This window comes from Melanotaenia boesemani, chromosome 12 (genome assembly GCF_017639745.1).
Source record: "Melanotaenia boesemani isolate fMelBoe1 chromosome 12, fMelBoe1.pri, whole genome shotgun sequence".
In the NCBI taxonomy this organism is placed as follows: Eukaryota; Metazoa; Chordata; class Actinopteri; order Atheriniformes; family Melanotaeniidae; genus Melanotaenia; species Melanotaenia boesemani.
In genome coordinates this window covers 3,164,025-3,188,436 of record NC_055693.1, presented here as the reverse complement: position 1 = coordinate 3,188,436, position 24,412 = coordinate 3,164,025, and the positions used below count along the sequence as shown (strand labels likewise).

Genomic DNA, 24,412 nt, shown 5'->3' with positions numbered 1-24,412 from the left:
AGTACATGAGTGAGTGCGTCATGTCTTCAAATCCTACTTACAGAGGGGGGAAACCGGATCAGCCATCCATGATGAGGCATCTTATTTTTCTGAAGGCCAACCTGCACTGAGGACATTAATGCTGCTTTCTTGTGTTTGGTTCTCGTTCTGTTTTGTGGATTTGTTTGCTGTTTTTTCTTCATTTGTGCAATATAAGATTTTTGTTGAAATATTAAACAAAAGTAAGTGGTTTTGTATCAGAATAAATACACAAAAGGAGACAAATGTAAGGCTTTGTGTAAAAATGCTAAACAAAAAACGGTTTTCAAAACACAATTCATTAATTTTTCGAGAATTTAAGGTCAATTATGGGGCTAAAAAAGATGCTAAATCAAGAGCTGTTTGGGAGTCAAAAGAGCCGGCTCTTCTTTGACAGCCGAGCCACAACAGTCAGTTCTCTGAAAAGAGCCGAACATCCCATCACTACTAAAGTGGTCCCAAAGAGCACAGTGGGTACATGAAGTTTTAACTGTGCAGAGCCTGTGATTGAGCTAAATAAGGCCATGTCCACACAGATATAAGTTGAACAGTGCTGGGGTAGTTACTCTAAAAAACGTAATTAGTTACTAGTTAGTCATTACTTCTGTAAATTGTAATGAAATTACTTTACTGGTTACTGCATTTGAAAAGGAGCGCCACTACTTATTACTTTACCATTTCTTAATTCACCGTGTAGACGTGGACAAACATCACAGCCGAATCATCACTGCCTGTCTGCATAGTGTTTATTGTATATTGTAAACAAAACGGCTTTAAAACCACAAGAACAACATCCCTGTCTGTGGCCACACTCTCATAATCATTTTATCTAGTATTTTTCTAAACCTGGGCGATTCAATAGTCGACAGGAGGAGCATGTCTCCTACAATGAACCTGCAACAAGCTTGTTAATTTCTGTCTTACCAGCTGCTGTGCTCCAGGAAATGTTGAAAAACGCTTAGCTTGTTTAGGCGGGTCGGCTGCTTGTTTAGGCGGGTCGGCTGCTTGTTTAGGCGGGTCGGTTACTTGTTTAGGCGGGTCGGCTGCTTGTTTAGGCGGGTCGGTTGCTTGTTTAGGCGGGTCGGTTACTTGTTTAGGCGGGTCGGCTGCTGAAGGACTCCTTCCACTGACTGGCGAGCAGGATCTTTCGCCACAAGTTTGGACTGAAACTGGACTGAACTGAAAATAATGCGAATATTGCCACTGACCAACAGCCTGTATTGCCGACTTTCCAGCTTAATTTTTCTTTCTCTTTAGTTGGCGCAATCAGCTACATCATGCAAATTGATCTCTATGGGAACGTGCACAGGCAAGCACACACAGGCAGCAGCATGCGCATACCATTTAAAACAGATCAGAACTTTACACATAGACAAACATGGCTCGAGTAGCACAGAAAAACACGTTACTGTAGTGCAGTAAAGTCATTTTGTTACCGATATTTTAAGTGTAACGCACTACTTTACTTCGTTGCTAGAGAAACGTTGCTGGTCTGATGAGTCTCCATTTCAGCTCCACATTCAGATGCTCGGCTCAGAATCTGCTGGAAACATCATGAAAACATGGATCCATCCTGCCTTGGATCAACGCTTCAGGCTGCTGCTGGTGTAATGGTGGGGGGAGATTTTCTTGGTCCACTTTGGGCCCCTTAGTACCAACGTGGCCTGGTTTAACCAGCACAGCCTACCTGAGTATTGTTGCTGACCATGTCCATCCCTTTATGACCACAGTGGAGCATCTTCTGATGCTACTTCCAGCAGGGTAATGCACCATGTCACAAAGCTCAGATCATCTCCACCTGCTTTCTAGAACATGACGATGAGTTCACTGGACTCCAACGGCCTCCACAGCCACCAGATCTCAGTCCAGTAGAGCAGCTTTGGGATGTGGTGGAACGGGAGATTCTCATCATGGATGCAGCCGACAAACCTGCAGCAACTGTGTGATGCTGTCATGTTGATATGGAGAAAACCTCTGAGGAAGGTTTCCACCACCTTGATGAATATATGACACCACAAATTAAGGCAGTTCTGAAGGAATAAAGGGGTCCAACCCCGTAATAGAAGCTGATAAAGTGGCCAAGTGAGTGTAGTTCCCTGTTTCAGGTCTAAGGCTGGGCTTTCGCCCAGTGCGTCTACATATTGGTTTAGTTTTTGTGAAATAAATGGCACACTGTAACATTTTCCATTCAATTATCCATCTCAGGTTTCATTCGCAGAATTATTATAATTTTTTACGTTTTTAAACATAAAATGAAAAGACGTTGTAAATAATTTACTATGAATAAAGCGTACCACTATGCACCACAAAAAGGATTTATTCATCATAAATAATTAATAAAGTATTTCTGATTCTGATAACTTCCCTTAATACTCTTTTCCCCGATTCCAGATATCACATGCACACACATAGATGAAGCAAACACATCAAGTATCACACATCTGAGCAGGTTTTTTGTTTCCTGGTGTTTTTCTTTTAAGATGCACAGGCACAATCTGCAGAAAGTCTGCATATAAAATTATCTCTGAGTGTGTGTGTGTGTGTGTGTGTGTGTGGGTGTGTGTGTGTGTGCGTGTGTGAGTGTGAGTGTGAGTGAGTTGTGGATGTGTGATGGAGTGGTCCTGGCACAGACTGAAGGTCAGGGGAAGTATCAGTGACAGGAAGTCAGTGTCTGCCAGGTTCAGACCAGGTTACCGTGGTAATGAATGACCGTGCTGAGTGACACCTGGCTGGTTTTAAAGACAGGAGGAGCCACACACACATGCTCCGACACGTGGACTCAAAAACACAGTCACACACATCTGAAGCATCAGTTACATGCCTGAAAAGCGTGTTTCAAACCTTTAATTTGTGTCAGAACATTACAGCTACATCGTTTCTGGATGAGAAGTTGCCAGATCCTGCAGAAATAAGGAATAATTCTGTTCAAATCTTTAAAGAGTATGAGTTTTTTTTTTATCTAAAAACATTTCCTTTTTGAGATTTTGGAAACTTGTGTTGCTTGTCATATCTGTAACGCTGCTGCATCTCTAAACACACAACCACCCCTTCAGCTGGCAGGAGGAATTTGTGGTGTTAAATTATGCTGATGATATTGTGATGTTCAGTGGAGGAATGTAACAAAGTACAAGTACTTAAATCTTAGGCACAGGAGTTTTTCCAGTAAAATTTCTCATCTCATTTCATATTGTGCATCACAGGTTGGCAGCTGTATTAGATTCCATAGCTTTATTTTAATAATTTAATTTATGATTATAAATGACTTTTTAATTTTCAAAAGTAATGCTGAGTACCAGCGTTGGTGACTGATTTAACAAAGAACTAACAAAGGACTCACATCACTGATAGAGAAAGTATCACCATAGCTGAGTGTTTTAGTGTTACAGTACTGTTATATGTGAGAGATTTAAAGCCCTCTGTGATGTTTCTCTTTGACATTAAGCTGACTGACAACCCTTCCAGGGGCCAGTTTAACATAAAAGGGGTGAAGTGACCAGCTCTTCCTTCACTGGGGGCTGTTGGATCCACTAGGGTGACATTTTAAAGCCAGTGTTGTCTTTCATTGTTTGTCCCACTTTTCCATTCCCTCCCCTGCTCCCACACACCACATGCACAACTTCAAACAGCCGAAATCAAAACGACGACGGTAAATGTCACAGTTTGTTGGCAGCAGATTGTCTGACTGCCAGCAGCAGCAGACTGAAAGCAGAGCCAGTGACATGAAACAGCCCGTCATGTTTTGGAGACCGTTGCAGCCGCTATGTGTCACTGACTGGCCCTGATTCACATGCTGCTCACAATGTACCAAACTCAGAGAAAACACAACCCGTTTCACTCCGCTGGCAAGCTGTAAACAACCTTTTCACCTCAATGAAAAACGTGTTTTTGGATGTTTTTGTTGAGTAAAACTTAAATTGATATCCTCGGTAAGAGCTCCTTGGCTAAAGTTAGTCTGCTCTTCGCCCCCCCAGGTTCTAGTATCAAGTTCTGGTCCAGTTAAAGCAGCAGATGCACCTCTATTTTGAGATTTGATATCTGCTGATGCTGTGAGTCCTCTGTACTCTGCTGTAATGCCTGTCTGAGGAGGTGAAACTGTAGGTTTAACAGTAACAAATGAGGACATGCATCATCACACCTGTCCACCTGCACTGTCACAATCTTTAGTTCTGCCTGTTACAGAAAACTGAAGTGAAACATCTGCACAACACGAGTTTATCATTTTTCACTGAACAAAAACTAGTGTGAGCTCCTCTATGAAAGCATTCAGGTGTTAACACAATGCCAAGGAGGAAAGACATCAGCAGAGCTCCATCTCAGACTGACCAGGCCTCTGTTAGCAGGTTAAACGTTAAAGTTCATGATAGTCCAGTTAGAAAAACACTGAACCAGTACGACTTGTTGGGAAGGGCTGCAGGAGAAAGCCTCCTCTCTAAGCACGGCTTACGCTGGCAAAGCTGCATCTGAACAAACCACCAGACCTCTGGAACAATGGTGGACAGACCAGACCAGAGTGGGCATGTTTGGACAGCTACAGAAAACCAAACACAACATATCAGCACAAACAACTCATGCTAACTGTCCAACACGGTGGTGGAGGGATGATGATATGGGCTTATTTCGTCTCATAGCAAAACTGATCTCACTAGGGAAGCTTATTTTAAGGGCTTGAGAGAAAAACATCCCTTGTCAATGTAACTTTTTAAACTCTTTATTCACCCCAAGTTGTATTTTATTTACCTCATGCTGACTACTACATTTGACTCTGGAAAATCTAAATGACGTTTTAACAGGTTAAATAAAGTAGAAATGAAATGAAATTAAATTAAATTGCAGCCCCAGAACCTGGACAGCTTGCAGTCACTGAGTGGACCATGAACTCCTCTGCATACCAAAGTATTCCAGAGTAAATACAAGTAAATACAGACAACTGGAGTCCAATGTGAGTCCATCTGTCCGACAGCTAAAGCTTGGACGCAACGGTCTCGTGCAGCAGGAAGATGATCCCAAACACAGCAGCAGGTCAACAGAATAGCTAAAAAGAAAAGAATCAAGATGTTGACATGATGCGGTCAAAGTTTAGACCTGAACCTGACTGAGATGTTGTGGTGGGACCTTCAGAGCTGCAGGAACCAATGAACTGAAGCAACATTCCTCCACAACCATGAGAAATACTGATAACATCATCCAGAAACTACAACTTACTGCTGTTAAGGGAGCTTCTACAAGCTGATGGATGATGGACTGGATGTAGTTTTTTGCACACTGATTCTGCATTTTAGTTCATTAAATATTCACAGTGAGATACGTGGTGTTTATTTAAGGTTGCATTTACTTCATTTTTAAACCTGGGACAGAAGAATTTTGTTTATGTCCTGATGCATAAATCTGCAGTGTTAAAAACGTAAGAGGATTTATTTTCTTTTTCACATTACTGTAGGCCAGGAAAAGCTTCCTTCCATATGTAGAAATGGTATAAAATAATGCTTTAAACCATATATGAAAAATGAATTATAAAGATTTATTCGATTATATTAAATGTCTGTGTCCCAATAAGTTTAGCTATATAGAACATTTGATTGTATTTGAAGGGAAGTTACCCTCATATTTGTGTTATTATGTCTTTACTTGTTGTCTTTCTGTATTAAGGGATGAAGGCAGGTCTGGTTGTGTATTCGTGGAGTACTTTAAGCAGAACCAGACACTGTTACATCACGAGGGAGTAAAAGAATCAGCCTTTAACTGATCACATCACAGTGATGCTCTGCTGCTGTATACTATCCCCATCACAGTGGGAGTTAAATCTACATTAACCATATGACTTCCTCTGACATTTAGTCGATGTTGAACTTATTTTGTACGTCCAGTTGCTGTTTATCTGTGAAGGGCAGATTACATCCCCAGGCCTGAGTGCAGCAGAAGCGGCTCTGGTCAAGCTCACCCTGAGGTCAAATTTAAGCTGCTCTGTGTAATTGATCACATCCACTCAAAACACAAGCATGTGTGTGTGTGTTTCTGTGTGTGTGTGTGTGTGTGTGTGTGTGGACTCTGACATCTTGTCATGTATTTGGCTTGTGCAGGTTGCCATTGTGACAGTAAAAACCTCTGAGTCGGATATTTTCAGATGACGGATCAGGTTGTGGCGACAGATGCCTTCGTTTGTTTATGAGGTCACAGGCGGGTCTGGTGACCAATCAGGTTTACTCCACCTTTGACCCAAAGGTCGGGGGTTAAACAGATGGGGGGAGGAGGGAAAAGTCCTGCCTCAGATCAACCCCTGACCTTTGGTTCTCTGCTGGATGTTAGACCTCTGCTCTTCTGGCTGATGCTCTTCAGGCTGAACATCAACATGGCAAGAAGAAGGGATTTATTCTGATTGGTTCCCTGTAGACTGCTGACCAGTAAGATGAAGAAAACCTGAACCTTACAGAGCCTGACTGGTCTGGTTCACACATAATTCTGTATATAGGAATGACCTGATTACTTGTGGCCATGCATTAGGTATGCATGGGATTTTATGTCTGTAGCAAACATGTAACATGGATCATTTTATTTTCATTTAATTTTTACTTTGATCTGAATTATAATGATATGACCAAGCTTACTGAGTTCTATTTTTGACATGTTTTGTCAAGAAAACGGTTTCATTATTTTCAAAAACTCACTGATAAAACAAAGAGGGTCTTCAAGGTCAAGGAAACTTTATTGATAAATGAAGGTAGAACAAAACATTAAAACCAAAAACAGACACAGAAGAACAATAAAAAAATGCATATCTCAAGAAGAATTAAACGGCAATATAAAAATCCTGCTCAGAGTAAGCTAACATAAGATAGAAGAACAAAGACGTTAAACTATAATAAATAAAATCAATAAAATAAATGGCTGACTTTAGTAAAAGATTAAAACATGCATGAAACCTTGTTTAAAAGGACAAAGCTGCTGGAGTGTGTGGTCTTTGACCTCAGGAACTTAACTCCAAGCTGATGGCATGATCTGGAACTCGCTCACCAGATGGTGGAATTCATCGTTTAAATTTGAGCTGGCTGGTCCTGGTTAAACAGTTAAATTTTAACACACCTACATTCACTAACGGGGTTATGCAGTCAGTGATATCCTGCAGTTGTTATTGTTCACGTTTTTCTGTTTGTCTTCCTGTAGGTGCTCTTTATGATTGTCTGCTTTGTGTTCTTACAGGGGTTGTTGGATGTTTTCTGTGTAGCAGCTGTTGCTGTTGTTTTCTATCTGTTGTGTCTTTGTCTTCTTTTTCTTCACTCCTTCGTTTTCTCTTAGTACGTCGCTATCTCCAGAAAATGCTGATTTCTCCAGATAACCAAAAATGTAACTTGTCATGCTAAAACCAACTTTACTATCTCAAGATATCAGCATCTAAAAATGGATCATTGAACGAATGGCCACTTTCAGATTCCTTAGATTTCACCCAAGAGAATTAATTAAGGTTGTAAAGTTATAAAGTGTTACTTTAAGGAGCATGGTTTAAAACGTAAAAACTTTACATAAAATCTAAAGATTTGGAGATCTAAATAATACGTCTGGTGCTCAAGCTCAATGACAGGCTTTAAAACATCTCCACATATCTTATATGTCACAGTGGAGTTGTTTAACCCTTGTGTCCTCCTCACATTTAGCACCTGCTGGTGGCTAAAATGTCCATCCTGCTGCGATTTTTTCCTTCATAAATCACTTGAACAACTTCAGACCTGCTCAAAACTACAAAACATACAATCATTTTAAATATTTTTGTATGATGATTTGACAGCAGTTTTGGCCATGAAGATCACCACAGGGTGCAAAATGTATAAAAGATGGTTTAGAAAAAAAAGAAAATTCATGCCACTTGTGACGCAGCTGAAAGGATTACCAGATTTAAAGGAAAAATGAGAGAAGTGGACAGAAACTGCCAGAGAAGGACTTAAGTTTTGTAAAATGCGGAAACAGCTTTGAGAGCTGCTGCTTGGTTTCAATTTACTGAACAAATGCTCATTTTTCTGTCACCGTTGCACTCTGCCGAAGCTTCAGTTTATGCTTGCACATCCCTGCATTAGCTTTTTGCTAACATGTCGGTGATGAAGTGAAAAGCTAGTGTCATACAGGTGATTTTGTCTCCTGCGTTTTCCCATACAGGACGCCTCCATCGCCCACCGCTTCCATCTGATGAGGGAAAAGCACCCTGAGAAGTTCAACAGCAGGTGAGTGGCTGATGATCCATCCTGCGAGCACATTTCGCTGCTCCAAAGACAAACCATTAGCTAATAAGAAACCTTCCAGTCAAGCGATGAGGCAGCACTTTAACCCGTTGATGCTGAGCTGCTGTTGTCAGTAATCAGCAACAAGGAAAACCAGATCAATTTATTGGCAGCACTGACCTTCTTAGCATTAAACAGAAGTACTTAATTTATTAAAATATCGTTGTTCTGGTCTGGAAAGGTTCAGAAGGAGGAGACCTGAATGTAGCAGATGGACAGAGATGTGATGTGGATGCATTTCTGAGTCATATTTAAATTGGAAGGCTATGAGAACAAGTAAATAGTACTCTAATTTATTTTATAATGAAGGAAGCTGCCTGATTCTGACCAGAGTAGGAGGCCAGAGGAGAGTAACAGCAGTTCATATGAAAGAGAAAAGAAATATCTTAGTGATGATGAGCTGAACGTCAGCGCAACAAGATGCATCACAACCTGTTATGTTGTGGTTTTCCTCTGTCTGGTAACTTTATATTATATTCGAATGAAATTGAAAATTGATTTGTTTCCTTCTCGGCGTTGTAGTAACACACATGGTTCTTTATGAAGGTGAAACTTTAAATTTTTCTTTTAATAGATTTAATGAAGGTTAAATGTACTGTTGTTGTTGAACGTTTACATTTAACATGCTAATGATGTTTTCTATGTCCTGATATATAAACCGTGGGGCATACTGGTAACAAACCACCTGACACTTCAGGTTTGATGGTCACAAAGTTTGTGTGCATAGAGAAGTACAGGAGCTTGTTTTGAATGCTGGTGAATCTCACGGGAACCGAATGTTTCATGTTGTTTGCATGATGACACCATGTGTCGCTGCTTCCCTGCACGCTTAATTAGTCTGCCTACAGTGGAAAATAAGAGGAGCAGGGAGAGTAAGAAGAGGAGAAACGAAGAGGTTGTTTACTCTTTGAATTTCAATAATTAATGCTGAAGCTTCCATCTGGAGTCCCATATCTGTTTCCAGGCAGCAGCAAGAGAGGGTGATAAAAGATAAAAGAAAGATACATCTGTTCACCGAAGGCCCATCGCTTTGATCCATTAGCGAAGGGCCAGCGTTAAAAGATGTAAAGCATGACATATTTAGCACGTATAAACCCAGAGGTTAAACGCAGTAACCTGCAGAGCACCGAGCACGCTTCAGCTCAAACTGTTTGGATCCAGTTGTGCTTCGTCACTAACTGCAGCTCCGACAGGAATCTTCCGGAAACAGCCCGCAGTCCATCGTGGCGTCCACAAACACACTGCTGCCTGTTGTTCTGCTAGTTTTCCTCCACGCTGCACATGACAGCTGATGGACAGCTGCGACTGTTTTATTGTGATCTGACTGATGTTTTGGCGGCGAGCACAGCGTCAGTGTGCAGGAGAAGAAGACGATGGACACTTTTGACCTGCGAGAGAGGCCCAGCATCATGTAGCACTTTGCCTCATTGTCCTTGTTGCCAACAGCGTTGTCTGCACCGAGTAGCACACACTCCCACCTCCCCACGTCCATCCTGTTGGGAGACGCTCCGACAGCTTCAGGCAGTCCTGCAGGGCCCAAAGCCACAGTATCCGGACTCGTCTGAGGACCCTCACTTTTCACGACCGTGCCCCCTAAAACCACCTCATTTTGTTGGAAAAGAAAGCCCAGTTTTTCTTCACTCTGATAACACAAACACACAAAAAACACAAAAACTTTTTTACTTTCATTAACTCAGGCATGATGCACACAGTTTTTCAGTCCTCCTGAAGTGCATCATGTCTTTTCTGCAGAAGGTATAAAAACCACCTCGAGGAGGTGTAGAAGCATTTTTACATTTAGAGGCGTTTTTACTTTTTGCTCACCTGTTAGTAAAGAAGCTGCTGCTTCTCCAAACTGAGAGCGTTCTGGCTGCTGCAGCTACGTCTGCAGCCAGTGTTTCTGCTAGATTCTTAAAGTTACCATCCAAATATAATCCAGATTATAAGTAAAACTGAAAATATTTAATCATAATTGTTTCTTTAAAGGGAAACAGCAGAAACACAAGTGTGGGGTTTTCAGATTTATTCTCTTTAGGACTTGTTTTGGGGCTTCTAACATTCTGCATCTACATGCAAGACATCCAAACACTAAACAAACTTCATTGGATTGTCATGGTCAACCCCTGGACTTGTCTCCACATGGACATGACCTCAGTTTACTGCATGAGCACAAACTATCTGCATGTCAGACCTTCACCTCTCGTCATGGACGTCCACCTCTGCCTTCTTTCTTTTCTTGTAACATGTCTAGTTGGTTACAGCATTCAGCACCTCCACGTGGTGGCTGTTCCTTTTACACGTCACTTTCCTCGTTCACATTTCCTCCTCATTCAGCTGAAATCTGTTCAGACAGGCAGGAAACGACAGCTGAGGGACGGATGACGTCGTGGAGTCGTGTTCGTGGGAACCGTAGTGTAGAGTAAAATGTAACACAGGTTTTAATAGAACATAAGGTTGCTGGTTTGAGCCTCGGCTGTGCAGGGGTCGCTGTGGAGTTCTCTCTGGGTGCTCCGGCTTCCTCCCACCATCTAAAGACATGCAGGATAGGTTAACTGGTCTCTTTAAATCCTCCCTAGGATTGAGTGTGAATGGTTGTTTTTCTCTGTGTTGGCCCTGTGATGGACTGGCTACCTGTCCAGGTGTACCTGCCTCTCACCTGCTAAATGCTGGGATAGACTCCAGCTGCCCTGCAACCCTGAACTGGAGAAAGCGGGACAGAAAATGGGTGAATTAATAACATATTTTTAACCTAGTTGTTATTAATGCTAGTCTTTGATAAGTTTGGAGGGCAAAATGTTGAATAATTTCAAGTATTTAAGTTGAATCAGTGTAATGAAGATGAGTACATGAAAAATGGTGACTGAGGGGGTCCCCGGGGGGCCTGAGCCTATACTGTCTAAATGTACTTTTATGCTTCTATTTTATTTATTTAATTGATCAATAATTTAAATGACACATAAAAGGTTTCTAATGATTGTATTATTTACTGTAGGAATAATAAAATTTCTAAAAAGCACATCTCATGTCACCTTTGAAGGTTTCTGTCTCTATAGCTCCTGTTTTGTGAGGAAACCAGTTCTTGCCTAAACATGTTCAGCAATAATCCACCTTTCACCATAGTTTTAGTGAATAAACATGTTCTAAACATAAAAATACACTTTACCTGTTAGAATGATGGTTGATGGTGGATTAATGTCATGTGACGGCTCTCCAGTTACTGGAGCTTAAAGCCAGTTACCCAGGCAGCTGCTGCAGCACAGCATGGAGGCCGTGGCCATGGACCAACGTCCTGCTGCAAAGAAACAACTATTCACACGTCTTTACTTACTTCAAAGCAGCTGGACTAGAAAATGAACATGTAGGTTGGAAAAAAATAAAGAATATTTTGTGAAATTGATCATTTTAAGTTTCTTCCACATCATTCAGTCCTTTGCAGCTCAGGCAGCTCGAGCTCAGATTTATCGGCTTTTTAAAGGTTCTACAAACTCTCATCATCCCAGTTATTAAACTTTGTCACTCAGGTTGTAGTTGTAGTAAAGCCAGCTTGATTCATTCATCTGTAAACCTTCATAGTTAATGTTAAAGAGATTTTTCTTTTTCAGTTTGTGAAATATTTTTAATGCGTCCACGTGATTTACATCATGTTGATTTTTGTGTTTTTTGCCTGAGGAGGAAATTGGCTTGCACACTGATCTGATGTGAGCTGGCTTCATTTCTTTCGTCTGATTTTCCGCCTGAGAGCTGCGGACTGATCTGAAGATCCTCCGTGATCTCTGGAGGCAGAGGAGCGTGCAGCCTTCCTCCCTCCCGATACATGCCTGACGTCGACATGATGCAGAAATGTTAGCAGGTCTGACCTCACAGGACGGATGAGGTGACCCAAACCAGTAACACGACTAACACAGAGCAATGCTGAGTCAGCATGTGGGGGGTTAAGGACCTGCATGTACTACACAGCTGTCAGGGCACCTGTACAGGAGTCGCTGCCCCTCCTCACACAGGATCATGGAGGTTCAGGCCGGTGGGGCTTTTTCTCTGAATCACAGCGGAGCTGACAGCCGTCATTATGGTTTCTGAGAAACACATTAGTTTAGTCAGTTAGTTCTGACTAAACTAAAAGGGTCAAAGAACAAATTAAAGAGTTGCATCATGACCACAAGTAGACACTTAAATCAGCTTTAAACAGTTTGGTGGGTTTAATCACAACTTTATGAACTTTATTGTAACGTGAGGAAAGAAGCTCAGAGCTCCACGGGCATGAACGGGTGGATGAACCAGGCTTTACGTTTTTTATTCAGAATGTTTTAGACTTCAGTCACATGACTTCTGTCATCTCACCTGCTTCCAATTGAAGTGGACCCTGGATGTTCTCTCCCTGGTTCTACAGGCTTGTTGCTCTTTGCTTCCTGCGTTTCTTTGGATGTCTGTTTGGTTGCTAAATTTAAAGAATTTCATTTATTGAAGTTTATTAGTTGACATTGAATTACAATGTTAACTGTTTTATCAACACAATATGCACGTTTTATTCTTTATTTATTTTTAGAATGATCAATAATTAAATTATGACCTTTGACATGTTACTGAATTCTGATCTTTAGAGTTCAGTCATTGTCATCTCTGGTGTTTGAACATCATTCTTACGTCATTATCTGTCTCTAAGCTGCACTGTTGAGCTGAGCCATGGGATAACTGATCAGCAGCTTTTTAACCCGATGGAGAAATTAAACAGTTGTGATGATGTTCAGCTGCAGTTTAACCAGTTTGTCTGTTTAAAACTAAACACAACTTAATTCCTTGTTTCATGACTTGATGATCAAAACTTGTTTTTTTGAACCAGAGCAGATTTTAGCTGATATGAATGTTCTACTTCTGGTTTAATGTGATTGTGAAGATATTAAATCTAAATATTTAATATTAGCATTGAACTAAATGGCTTTCTAGGTTGTCAGAAAAAAGTGGGACACAAATGAAACACTGTTGAACTAATACTTAGTTTAGTTAAATATTTTAGCTTCTTTTTATTAATCCCTATTTGGGAGTCAAAGACGAATCCTCGATGATGAAAAACAACTAAACAATTAATAAGTATTGTTTGTAATCTCAAAGTAATGTCATAAAAATATTTACGTATAGAAACTCATCGTCCACTTCATCAGGTCCACTTTCTGGTACCGGGTCAGACCCCATTTTTCCTCCAGAACTTTAATTCCTGGTGTGATAGATGAAGCAGGTGGTGGAAACCTCCCTCAGAGGTTTCCTCCATATTGACATGACAGCATCACACAGTTGCTGCAGGTTTGTCGGCTGCATCCATGATGAGAATCTCCCGTTCCACCACATCCCAAAGCTGCTCTACTGGACTGAGATCTGGTGGCTGTGGAGGCCGTTGGAGTCCAGTGAACTCATCGTCATGTTCTAGAAAGCAGGTGGAGATGATCTTTCTGCCTTTCTTCTTCATTCTGATGCTCAGGTTGAACTTCAGAAAGTCGCCTTCAGCATGTCTACATGACTACATGCTGCCACGTGATTGGCTGGTTAGATAATTGTGGTAACAAGCAGGTGAACAGGTGGAACTGATAAAATGAGTGTTTTTAATTTTTATTTATCCAGGTGACTTTTATTCCTATTATAATAAGAATTTCTATTAAATATAAAGTTTTTCAAAATTAAAACTGATTTTCATAATAGAATCATGAATTATTTTCTCCTACTTTGTCTTAATGTCTCACTGATCGAACTAATAAGTTTCCTGATCAGCAAGTAAACATAAAATCTTTCATTTGTTACTTGTGATCCATTAAAACATGTTGACACATTGCTGCAGAACATTATCGTTTTTAGAAACAGTCAAACAAAAGAGCTCCAATTTCCCACTGCAGAAGTTCAGTGAAAGCAGCATGATGTGAAGCTCTGGGTGGAGATGAAGGTGGAGGCTGAATAATCCTGTGGCTGATGTGATCAGGTCACTGAAAGACAGACTTTTAGTGTCCAGAGTTTTTAGACTTTCAGACACCCAAATATGGTTTTACCACTAAATGCTCCCTGTTCTAGATAATTACTGAAACTATCTCACGTCGTGGTTTCACCACAGGTACGAGTGAGGGGGCTGAAAAGAGGTGGTGGGGTCAGCGGGTCACTGCTCATCTTGGGGATTATGGATGATGCTTATCTGTAAATGGGGGAGGGAGCCCCCGTGCAGGGCTGAGGCACCTCAACAATGTTTTCATAACAACACGGTCCCTCTTTCAGCGTCACTGCAGGGTCGGGTCTCTGAGTCAGACCCAAACAAACCCACTGAGTTCTGCAGAGCTGAGAGGAATCAGAAGCAGAGAAACGGTTGTTAGCACCTATACCTCCGCTGCCAAACTGGAGGCTGATAATGGGATTAAAGTGTCGCCCTTTCCTCCTCCTCTTCCTCCTCCTCCTCCTCCTTCTTGGATCGTTCAGGATCCTTTTTTTGTCCCAGGTCTGCATTAGTTCTGGTGCAGAAACGTGGGAATAATGGCGGAAAGGCTTAATGAAGTCTCCCCGCTGCATTCACTGTCCATAAGAGATGGAAAAAAACATGAGTTAATTGCATTTTTTACAGGCCGTCTCAAGTGGAAGCAGCTTAATGAGGTTAGGCAGCTCGCCTCGGCGAAAATCACAACTGCTCCTAATTGTGATCTCAAATACGCTCATAATCCCCTGATTTGACAGCAGCAGAGGTTTCTGGGGAGGCATTAAGGTGGAAAAGACAGAAAGCAAGAAAAAAACAGGTGAATGTGTGTGTGTGGTTGAGGTAAAACAGAATCAATGATTCGATCATGTTCTTTCTCTGTTTCATTGTACAACACTTCTCAAAGTGTTCCTCCTTCTTCAGACCAGGTGGTACCCGTCGCTGGTACTGGTGGACCCACATTATCCACAGCTGTTGTGTCAATAGCAGTGTTGTTGGTGTCAGCAGTGTGTTCACATGCCAATACGCTGCAGTCACGTCATGAAACATGAACTTCTTCCACGGCTGCTTGTCTAAATGTGCTTCTGTGATTTTTTAGGATCATTAAAATTGATTTTTAATAAATTTCTGTAAAGACCGTAAACTACCTTGTATATTAAACAGGTAGTTTTTTAATTATGCTTTGGTAAGATGTGGCAATGATAATGAATGAATGAAATGAATGAAAAATACTTTATTAATCCCAAAGGGAAATTCAATATTGTAGTAGTAGTAATTTTTTAGTAAAACAATCACATTTAATTTTTTAGTAAAACAATCACATTTTAATTAAGGGCTTTGTTCTTCAGCCTGATAGCTGCTGGAAGGAAGGATCTTCTGTATCTCTCTGTCTTGCATCGGACTTGAACAAGCCTCCCACTGAACACACTCTGTTGTTTCGTCACGGCGTTGTGTAGAGGGTGTGAAGGATCTTCCATTATCTTCGTCAGCTTGTACAGAATTCTTTTTTTGATGATCAACTCCAGCGGCTCCAGAGTTACTCCAAGCACAGAACCGGCTTTCTTGATCAGTTTGTTAATTCTTTTCAAGTCTCTGGTTCTGATGCCGCTGCCCCAGCAGATTGCTGCAAAGCTGATTGCACTTTCAACAACAGACCTGTAGAACATTTGCAACATTTTGGTGCAGACGTTAAAAGATCTCAGCTTCCTTAAGAAGTAGAGTCTGCTCTGACCTTTCTTGTAAATGTACTCAGTGTTGCTTTTCCACTCAAGTCTGTTGTCCAGCTGAACTCCAAGGTACTTGTATTCCTCCACCACCTCCACCTCCTCTCCCATGATGGAAACACTTCTATGTGTGTTCTTGTTCCTCCTGAAGTCAACAATCATCTCCTTTGTTTTCTTGGTATTCAAGATGAGATGATTGTCACCGCACCATTTCACAAACTGACCGACCAGTTCTCTGTACTCTGCTTCTTGTCCATCACTGATACACCCAACAACTGCTGAGTCATCAGAGTATTTCTGCAGATGACAGAACTCAGAGTTGTACTGGAAGTCTGAGGTGTACAGCGTGAATAGAAATGGTGAAAGTACAGTCCCTTGTGGTGTTCCAGTGCAGCTGACCACCATCTCAGACACACAACCTTTCAGTCTCACAAACTGTGGTCTGTTTGTGAGGTAGTCGTAAATCCAGGTGGTTGTGGAGGGATCCACCTGGAATTTCTGCAGCTTCTCACACAGCAGAGCAGGCTGAATCGTATTAAAAGCACTTGAGAAATCAAAGAACATGACCCTCAAAGTGCTGCCTGACTGGTCCAGATGAGAGTGGGCTCTCTGAAGCAGGTATATGATGGCATCTTCAACCCCAAGCCCATTACGGTATGCAAACTGTCGTGGGTCCTGAAAGGTGTTCACCTGCTTGCTGAGGTGAGCCAGTAAGAGTCTCTCCAGGACTTTCATGACGTGAGATGTCAGGGCGACTGGTCTGTAGTCTTTTGGTTCAGCTGGTTGTGGTTTTTTAGGCACTGGAACAAGGCAGGATGTTTTCCACAGCACCGGGATTCTTTTCTGGCTCAGGCTGGTGTTGAACAGGTGCTGGAGAATCGGACATAGCTGTTTTGAGCAGGTCTTGAGAACTCTGGGACTGACACCATCTGGACCTGCAGCCTTGTTCTGGTTCAGTTTCACCAGTTGTTGCATGACTTGGTTACAGGAGACAGACAGAGTGGAGGTGGAGGCAGAGGAGGTTTCAGGAAGTCCTGATGTGGAGGGAGATGAGGTTGTGTCCAGGTCCTTGACTGAGCTGCAGGGTGACAGAGTGGAGGTGTGACAGGAAAGCTGTGGGCTCATGGAGGGTGTGTGGCTAGTTGGGGTTGAAGCAGGAGGTGAGCTAAACCTATTGAAGAACATGTTCAGTTCATTCGCTCTGTCCAGACCTCCATCAGTCTGATCCTCCTTTATCCCGAAGCCAGTGATCTTCTTCATTCCTGACCACACATCCCTCACATTGTTTTTCTGAAGCTGACTTTCCAACTTCTTCCTGTAGTCCTCCTTGCACTTCTTCATTTGTGTTTTAAGTTGTTTTTGTGTGGACTTCAATAACTCCCTGTCTCCATCCCTAAAAGCTTTCTTTTTGATGTTCAGCAGCTTTTTCAGGTCACTGGTGATCCAGGGTTTGTTATTGGGGAAGCACCTCACTGTTCTTGTTGGAACGGTGCTGTCCACACAGAAGTTAATATAATCTGTCACACACTCAGTCAAGGCGTTGATGTCATCTCCATGAGGTTCACATAGGACGTTCCAGTCTGTAGCCTCGAAGCATCCTCTCAGAGCATCTTCAGCTTCATTAGACCAGGTTCTAATAGCCTTTCTAATGACTGGTTGTTGCTGAACGATGGGCTTGTAGGAGGAGGAGAGAAGAACTAGGTTATGGTCTGATCTTCCTAAAGGTGGCAGGGCAAAGGAGCTGTATGCATTTTTAATATTTGCATAAAATAAGTCCAACGTTTTGTTTTCTCTGGTGGAGCAGCTGACAAACTGTTGGAAAGTTGGTAGAGTTGCAGAGAGGGAGATGTTGTTAAAATCTCCAGAGATCGCCACAAATGCGTTTGGATGTTGTGTTTGAAGCCTGGCCACTACAGAGTTAATGACATCACAGGCTGCGTCTGGAGCGGTACCAGGTAATATATATACCGCTACCAGAATAACGCATGTGAACTCTCTGGGTAAATAATACGGGCGGAGACTCACAGCTAGCAGTTCAATGTCTCTTTTGCAGATCTTCTCTTTAACAGTGACATGTTCAGGATGACACCAGCGCTGGTTTACCAGCACCGCAATTCCACCTCCCTTCAGCTTCCCGCTGAGTTGTTTATTGTGGTCTGCACGGACCGTCCTGAAGCCGTGTACAGACGCATTACAGTCTGGGATGTGTTCATGCAGCCATGTCTCGGTGATTTCTTCTCAAGTACTTTGAGAACTTTTGATGGGTTGTGGGAGAGGGAGGTGACCAGCTCGTCAGACAGTACTGGATGTGGGAAAGGATCATAAAGTGAAGGAACGTTTATCCAGCACTCTCCATGAAGTTATTTCTTTTATGTTTAAGTTAATAGTCCTTGCCACTTTTTAACATGTAATTGGAATGATAGTTTTGGATTTTAATGACATTGAGATATTTAAAAATCAGTAGCGACGTCAAGCTCTAGCCAAGTCAACTTTATTTATAAAGCACTTTAAAACAGTAAAAACTGATCAAAGTGCTGAACAGTGAGAATACAAATAACATTAAAAAGACATCAAATAATTTTTAAAACATAATAAAACAAATTAAAATAAGACAAAAGCTAAAATTATAAAAACAAGATAAAAATATATAGGAAAAAACTTTAGTCTGGGTGTAAATTACTTCATGTTTGCATATATGTGTGTATTTAGACATGAGTTTGGTAGGTTATTGATGAGCAGGGAAAATAGGACTGGCCCATGGATTGACCCCTGTGGAACGCCAATATTACCACCCAAGCCTGGAGATTTAACGCCATCCGCTGTAACGTAATGTTTTCAGTAGATTTGAACCATGCAAGCACTTAGTCGGAGATATCAACCCGAGTCAGCCTGGACAGCAGAATTTCATGATTTACAGTGTTGAAAGCTCTTATCAAGTCCAGGAAGACTGCACCAACACAGTAGACTGTCCAGTAGACCTTTTACATTTTCCAGGAAGAGTGTTGGTAAGCACAGAAGCCAAACTCTAATGGATGTTAGGTGGAATGACTGTCATTTAGATGTGCTTTTAAGAGATTAACCACCCATTTCTCAACAACTTTGGATACAATAGGGAGAATGCTGATTGGTCGATAGTTTGATGTACCTGTTTTGGAGCCTGATGTAAGAACTGGCATTACTGCAGCCAGGCTGCAGGCACAACAGAGTGCTTGAATGATGCGATAATATGAGGAGAGGTCTATATTCTTTCAAGACAGTTTTATTAAACCCGAGTGTATTAGCTGCCTTTGAGTTTTTCAGTCCAGTTATAATTTAGGCTACTTCATGGTCCAATATACACTGTCTGGTCAGCAACAAAGTAATCCAGATGCAGGTCCAGGTGCATCTGGACCTTCAGTTGATCCATTTAGTGTTGGCCAAGGAAAGGCTGAGATATGTCATATGACACAAGAACTGGACTGAAGATCAGGGACAACAGGTCGATAGATAGTCCCCAGAACCCGGACCTCAACATTATTGGAGCAGTGTGGGATCATCTGGACAGAGAACAGAACAAGAGGTTGAAACATCCAAAGAGCTTTGGAAAGTCCTTCAAGGATGCTTGAGAACTATTGCACCTTGTTCCTGTTTTCTTATGAATATATAAAGAAATAAGAACTGGATCAGGACTTTTTTCACAGAACTGTGGATACACTCTGAAAACAGCAATAAGCATTTTTGTGTGTTTGCTTGTTAATAAAACATCTTGATCTTTAATCAGACTGAAGGGCAGGATCATAAAGTTCCTGCTAGTGTTGCTTCACTGAGGCGACGTCCCTGCAGCCCATCTCACTGTTTCAGTAGACAGTAACTAAGGTCTCACAGACGCCAGGGTCAACTTTGGCTGCTGGTGTCCCCACTTTCCACGTCCCTTTGACCTCCTGCGCCACATGACTGCTAGCTGTCCTGAGCTGTCAGAAAATGTGAGATGACTCAAGGCAACGGACAGTTTCAATATGTGTCCAGCGTACCAAACTCATCATGCTGCAGGCTGCAAACTGAGGTAGAACCGGGTTTGATGTTCTTCTGTTTTCCTCCAGGATGAAGAACAAGCTCTGGTACTTTGAGTTCGGAACCACTGAGACCATTTCTGCCACCTGCAAGAAACTCAACGAATGCATCGAAGTGGAGGTGAGTTGCTGCTGCATCATAGCTGTCATTACTGAGGCTCGATGGATGAGCCGATCTTTAACCCTCAGGCCGTCCTTTAAAAAAAAAAAAAATCCCTTTCTTCCTCTTAAGGTCCTTATTTGGTCCCTGAGTTAGATACAAAAATGTCAGTAAAAAATATGGAAAAACGTGTCCTCATCATGCCTAACAAATGTCAATTCATTTTCCTCATTTCAACCCTTTATTCACATAACGTGACAAATTTTTACACAAACAATGAATTATTTTCTATTTGATAAACACAAAGTGGATTTTCTTTTTCTTTTTTGTGAAGATATTTTATGCAGTCTGAGATGTGTCAAGGATATCCAACAATTATTGCTTTTTTTGCAATAAGAACAAAATTATACGAAAGCTTACCTTTCTTCTTCCTAAAAGCTTGAGACATGCTGCGTTTGATGTCTTAAAGTAAAACAGAAAACTAGTTGTGTTCCTGCACAGCAGCAACTTTGCATTTCTTCATTTAAACTGACAGACCTTTAGGTTCTTTCATATTTTTCTAAAAAGCATGGCAGAAATAGACAGCAAAGAATTTGCTCATATGATGAGGTGGATTATTCATAGCACACTCTGCTGCTTCATAGAGTCACTGATTGCCTCATTCTGTCATAATCTGTCACAGGGCTGCTTCAAAACTCTGTGCAACTCAAAGTCAGACATATAAGATATTGTTACTCTATTATTTCTGATGTTCCCATTCCTTCTTCCAACATCTCAAGACATTCTAAGATTGAAGAAAAAAGTGATGAGGAGTTTCAGGAGTTTTTTGTGGTTGTGGTTGTTTTTGGTCAGGACAGCAGGCAGGCCAGTCCAGTACCCTCCTCTTCCTCAGCCATGCTGCTGTATTGTAGCAGAATGAGGTTCTTCATCATTTTGTTGAAAATGCATGACTGTGCCTGGAAAAGATGAAAACAGCAGACCTCGGATCCGACCCCGTATCGTCACAGAAACCTGATCCAACCCCGTACCATCACAGAAACCTGATCCCTGATCCGACCCTGTACCATCACAGAACCCTGATCCGACCCCGTACCATCACAGAGCCCTGATCCCTGATCTGACACCATACCATCACAGAATCCTGATTTTTGAATGCTACTTTTGGTCTTTACTGCATTTCTTCCAAGATCTGGAATACTGGTCAGTCTGACCACAGTCCAGGTTTCCACTGTGTGATGGTCCATCCCAGATGCCTCTGAGTCCAGAGAACTCTGGACTCTGGAAATCTGGAACAGGTCAACATTCTGCTCAGTAAAGTCTGAAGTGACATCTGTGAATGTAAAGGCAGATTTATGCCTGTGCGTCGTCTGCTTGCAGTCGGTTACGGCGTAGCTGAGGCTGGTGAGTTTGCTCTCGCACTCGAGTGTAGGGGGAAATCATTGTTTTGGTGTTGTGTTGCAGTTTCTCCTCCTAATCTGAAGGTGGCAGCAGGGGTGGTATCGGCTGGTAAACTCACCAGGTCGGAGTTCTTTTGATGGGTCACTTCAGTTTGGTGGTATTTTCTGTTTTAAAACAACAATGGCGTCCAGTATGGTTCAGGGTCTTTATTAGCTTGTAGAAGAAAACAAAGAAATAATTTGATCAGCCTCTCATCAACTTGATCCACTGGGTGTTGTTTTTAAAAATGGCAGTTACCACACAAATTCAGCGAGAAGATCCAGAAATCCAGAAACTCGTAATCCCAAACTGACCAATCATTAGGGAATACATCTGTCTGTGTAGCAGGGGTGCACATCAGGTCGGGGAGAGGTGCGTGTAGGGCATCCGCGGAGCTACGCAGCGCCTACGGCGGAGACGCATGTATTGTAGAACTTGATGGTTTCCATGGTGATCCTGGTTCATATGTTTCTATCAGCTGGTGATGATGGTTCTGGATGCAGGTCCGTCTGAGGGATCAAAGATCACGATGTCCAGCTTAGACTGAAATTTCCTCCAGACTTAATGGTTTAATGATATTCGGACTGTTTGAGGAACTTTGCTTTAAACTGTTTGATTTTCTCACATTTTGAGACAAACTGAAGATCCTCTGAGCATCTTTGATCCTCAGATACTTGGTGGATGTTGTTTTTCGACCAAATTGTCTTCACTGTCACAGCTTTGAAATATTTTTTTTTATTTTACCTCCAGCTTTTTCTGATTTGTAATTGTGCGATTTTATTGTTAAATAAACGGCTTGAAAGCTGTTTGCTTAGCATCGTAAAGTCATATACATACTTGTGGTACACTTAGTACTCAACAGGAAGTGATGTCATGGCCTTGATTCTCTGCCTACATTGATGCAACCCAGTTGTTCCTCAGTTTCTTATCAGAGATGATGTAATCATCTTCCTATGAAAGAGCGTTCTGACCAAATTCAGGCTTTAAGTGCAGACTGTTGAAGGTGAAATGATAGAAATATGATGTGATCGATTCTAAGAGGCTGAGTATGAGGTTTCAATACTAAAATAATTGAATAAAACCCTCTTTTTATACCAGACTGCCCACAGATGACACGATTATGCTTGAAAGTCCTTGACATTCAGCCATGCTCAATAATTGTGATTCACTACAGGAAGACAGAGCGTCTGCTTGTGAAATAAAATCGAGCTGAGCTGAAAAAATTTACCAACATTCAGACCAAAGTTGCAGACAGTTGAGGTTGTTTGTGCCCTACTTGGTGTGGGAACAGAAGAAAGACTTCTTCCTCTTTGCAGAGGATTCTATAACCAGTAAACTGTCATCAGTGAAGACACAGTTTACATCATAAGAAAAATCCGGCCAACAATGAAAACACATTTCACAAGTTGTTCCACCTCCAAACTGGTAGTACAGAACAAAGCTGCTAGAATATGTCACCTGGTATATTCACTAACACACCCACAAGGCAAGTTTTAGAACATTTCTGAGACTATTTTAGTAAAACTTAATTTTAGAGGAATGTTATTATAGAAATGTTTTTAATTATAACTATGAAGCAGTTTTATCTCACATCTGTTTTAGGTGATTGTTGTGTCTTCTTTTGGTCTGGTATATGCTTTTATATGTTTCAGATATAATATATATTTACTACAGTATACAGTATGTGATATGTCTTGGGTTTTTTTGTTGTTGTTGTTTGTTTTTTTATTATTATTATTTATTTAATCTTTATTTAACCAGGAAGAACATCATTGAGAAGAAAATGTATTTTCCAAGAGTGTCCTGGCCAAGACAGAAGCAGAGCAGTTAAAAATTGTACAAACAACAGATACAGTACGATACAGTACGATACGACACGACACGACACGACACGACACGACACGACACGACACGACACGACACGACACGACACGACACGACACGACATGACATGACATGACACAACATGATACGATACGATGATGATCCGATGCAGTGCTATACGATATGTTATATGATGTCCTCTGCTTGTCCCTATAGGGAAATTTGTCTTCGACTAGTGCTGTTACAATAACTGCCTTGATAACACCAATACACCACACAACAATGAACCACTGTATTCTACATGTAACCACACAGTAGGATGGATAGATAAATAAATAAATAGCACAATACTCATGTGGGATAAAACAAAAAAAAAAAAATTTTTTAAAGATTAATATATGATGATATAATGAGGAAGTAATGCACAATCCATGTGGCCATAAGATGCATTTTTTAAAAATAATTAAAAACTTTCTTAGAAACAGTGGTCCTAATAAAGTGGACCATGAGTGTTTTAAATAAAATGAAATATAAAAACGTTCTGCATAAATGCATGTGATTGAATTTCACCACAGATTTTATTTGAACATCACAGTTAATCCAACGCGGGAGTTTGCTTTTAACATCTTCTTTACAAACCGTCACATGAGCTCATTAATAAAACCAGAGAGAGGTGAGGACCAGATGAGGTCAGTTGTGTTGGGTTTCCATATTTTTCCTCACGCAGACACACATGGGGGTGTGTTTGTGTTTCCAGCTTTTTGTGTGGCAGCTGTGACTCAGCACTACTCAGCTGTGCGTGCTGAGTCACAGCTGTGTGTTGTTGACATTGTTGGGAGTGTTTGAGTTGTTTTACTGAACACAGATCAGCTTAGAAACAATGAAGTAAATCACTCCGGCCATGATGACGGCCAAATGGAATTGCTTGTTGTAATTCCAAAGTGTGTGTAGACAGCTTGTGTGTTTTTATTGCTCTTCGCACTGGCCGCTCTCCGAGTAATCCATCATGATGGAATAAATCTTCTAGTGACTGAGTGTTAAACTTGGAAACTTTTTCT

At 41.4% G+C, this 24,412-nt stretch overlaps 1 protein-coding gene across 2 annotated transcripts in view; it reads left to right on the top strand.

Annotated features, from left to right (window-relative positions):
• Window positions 1-24,412, top strand: part of LOC121650662 (diacylglycerol kinase beta) — a 155,832-nt gene that overhangs the window by 102,301 nt on the left and 29,119 nt on the right. For both annotated transcript variants that reach the window (XM_042002276.1, XM_042002275.1), the window contains 2 exons: window positions 8,161-8,225; window positions 20,024-20,114. In XM_042002276.1, coding sequence (XP_041858210.1) covers window positions 8,161-8,225; window positions 20,024-20,114 — 156 coding nt within the window. The remainder of the gene's footprint in view (window positions 1-8,160; window positions 8,226-20,023; window positions 20,115-24,412) is intronic.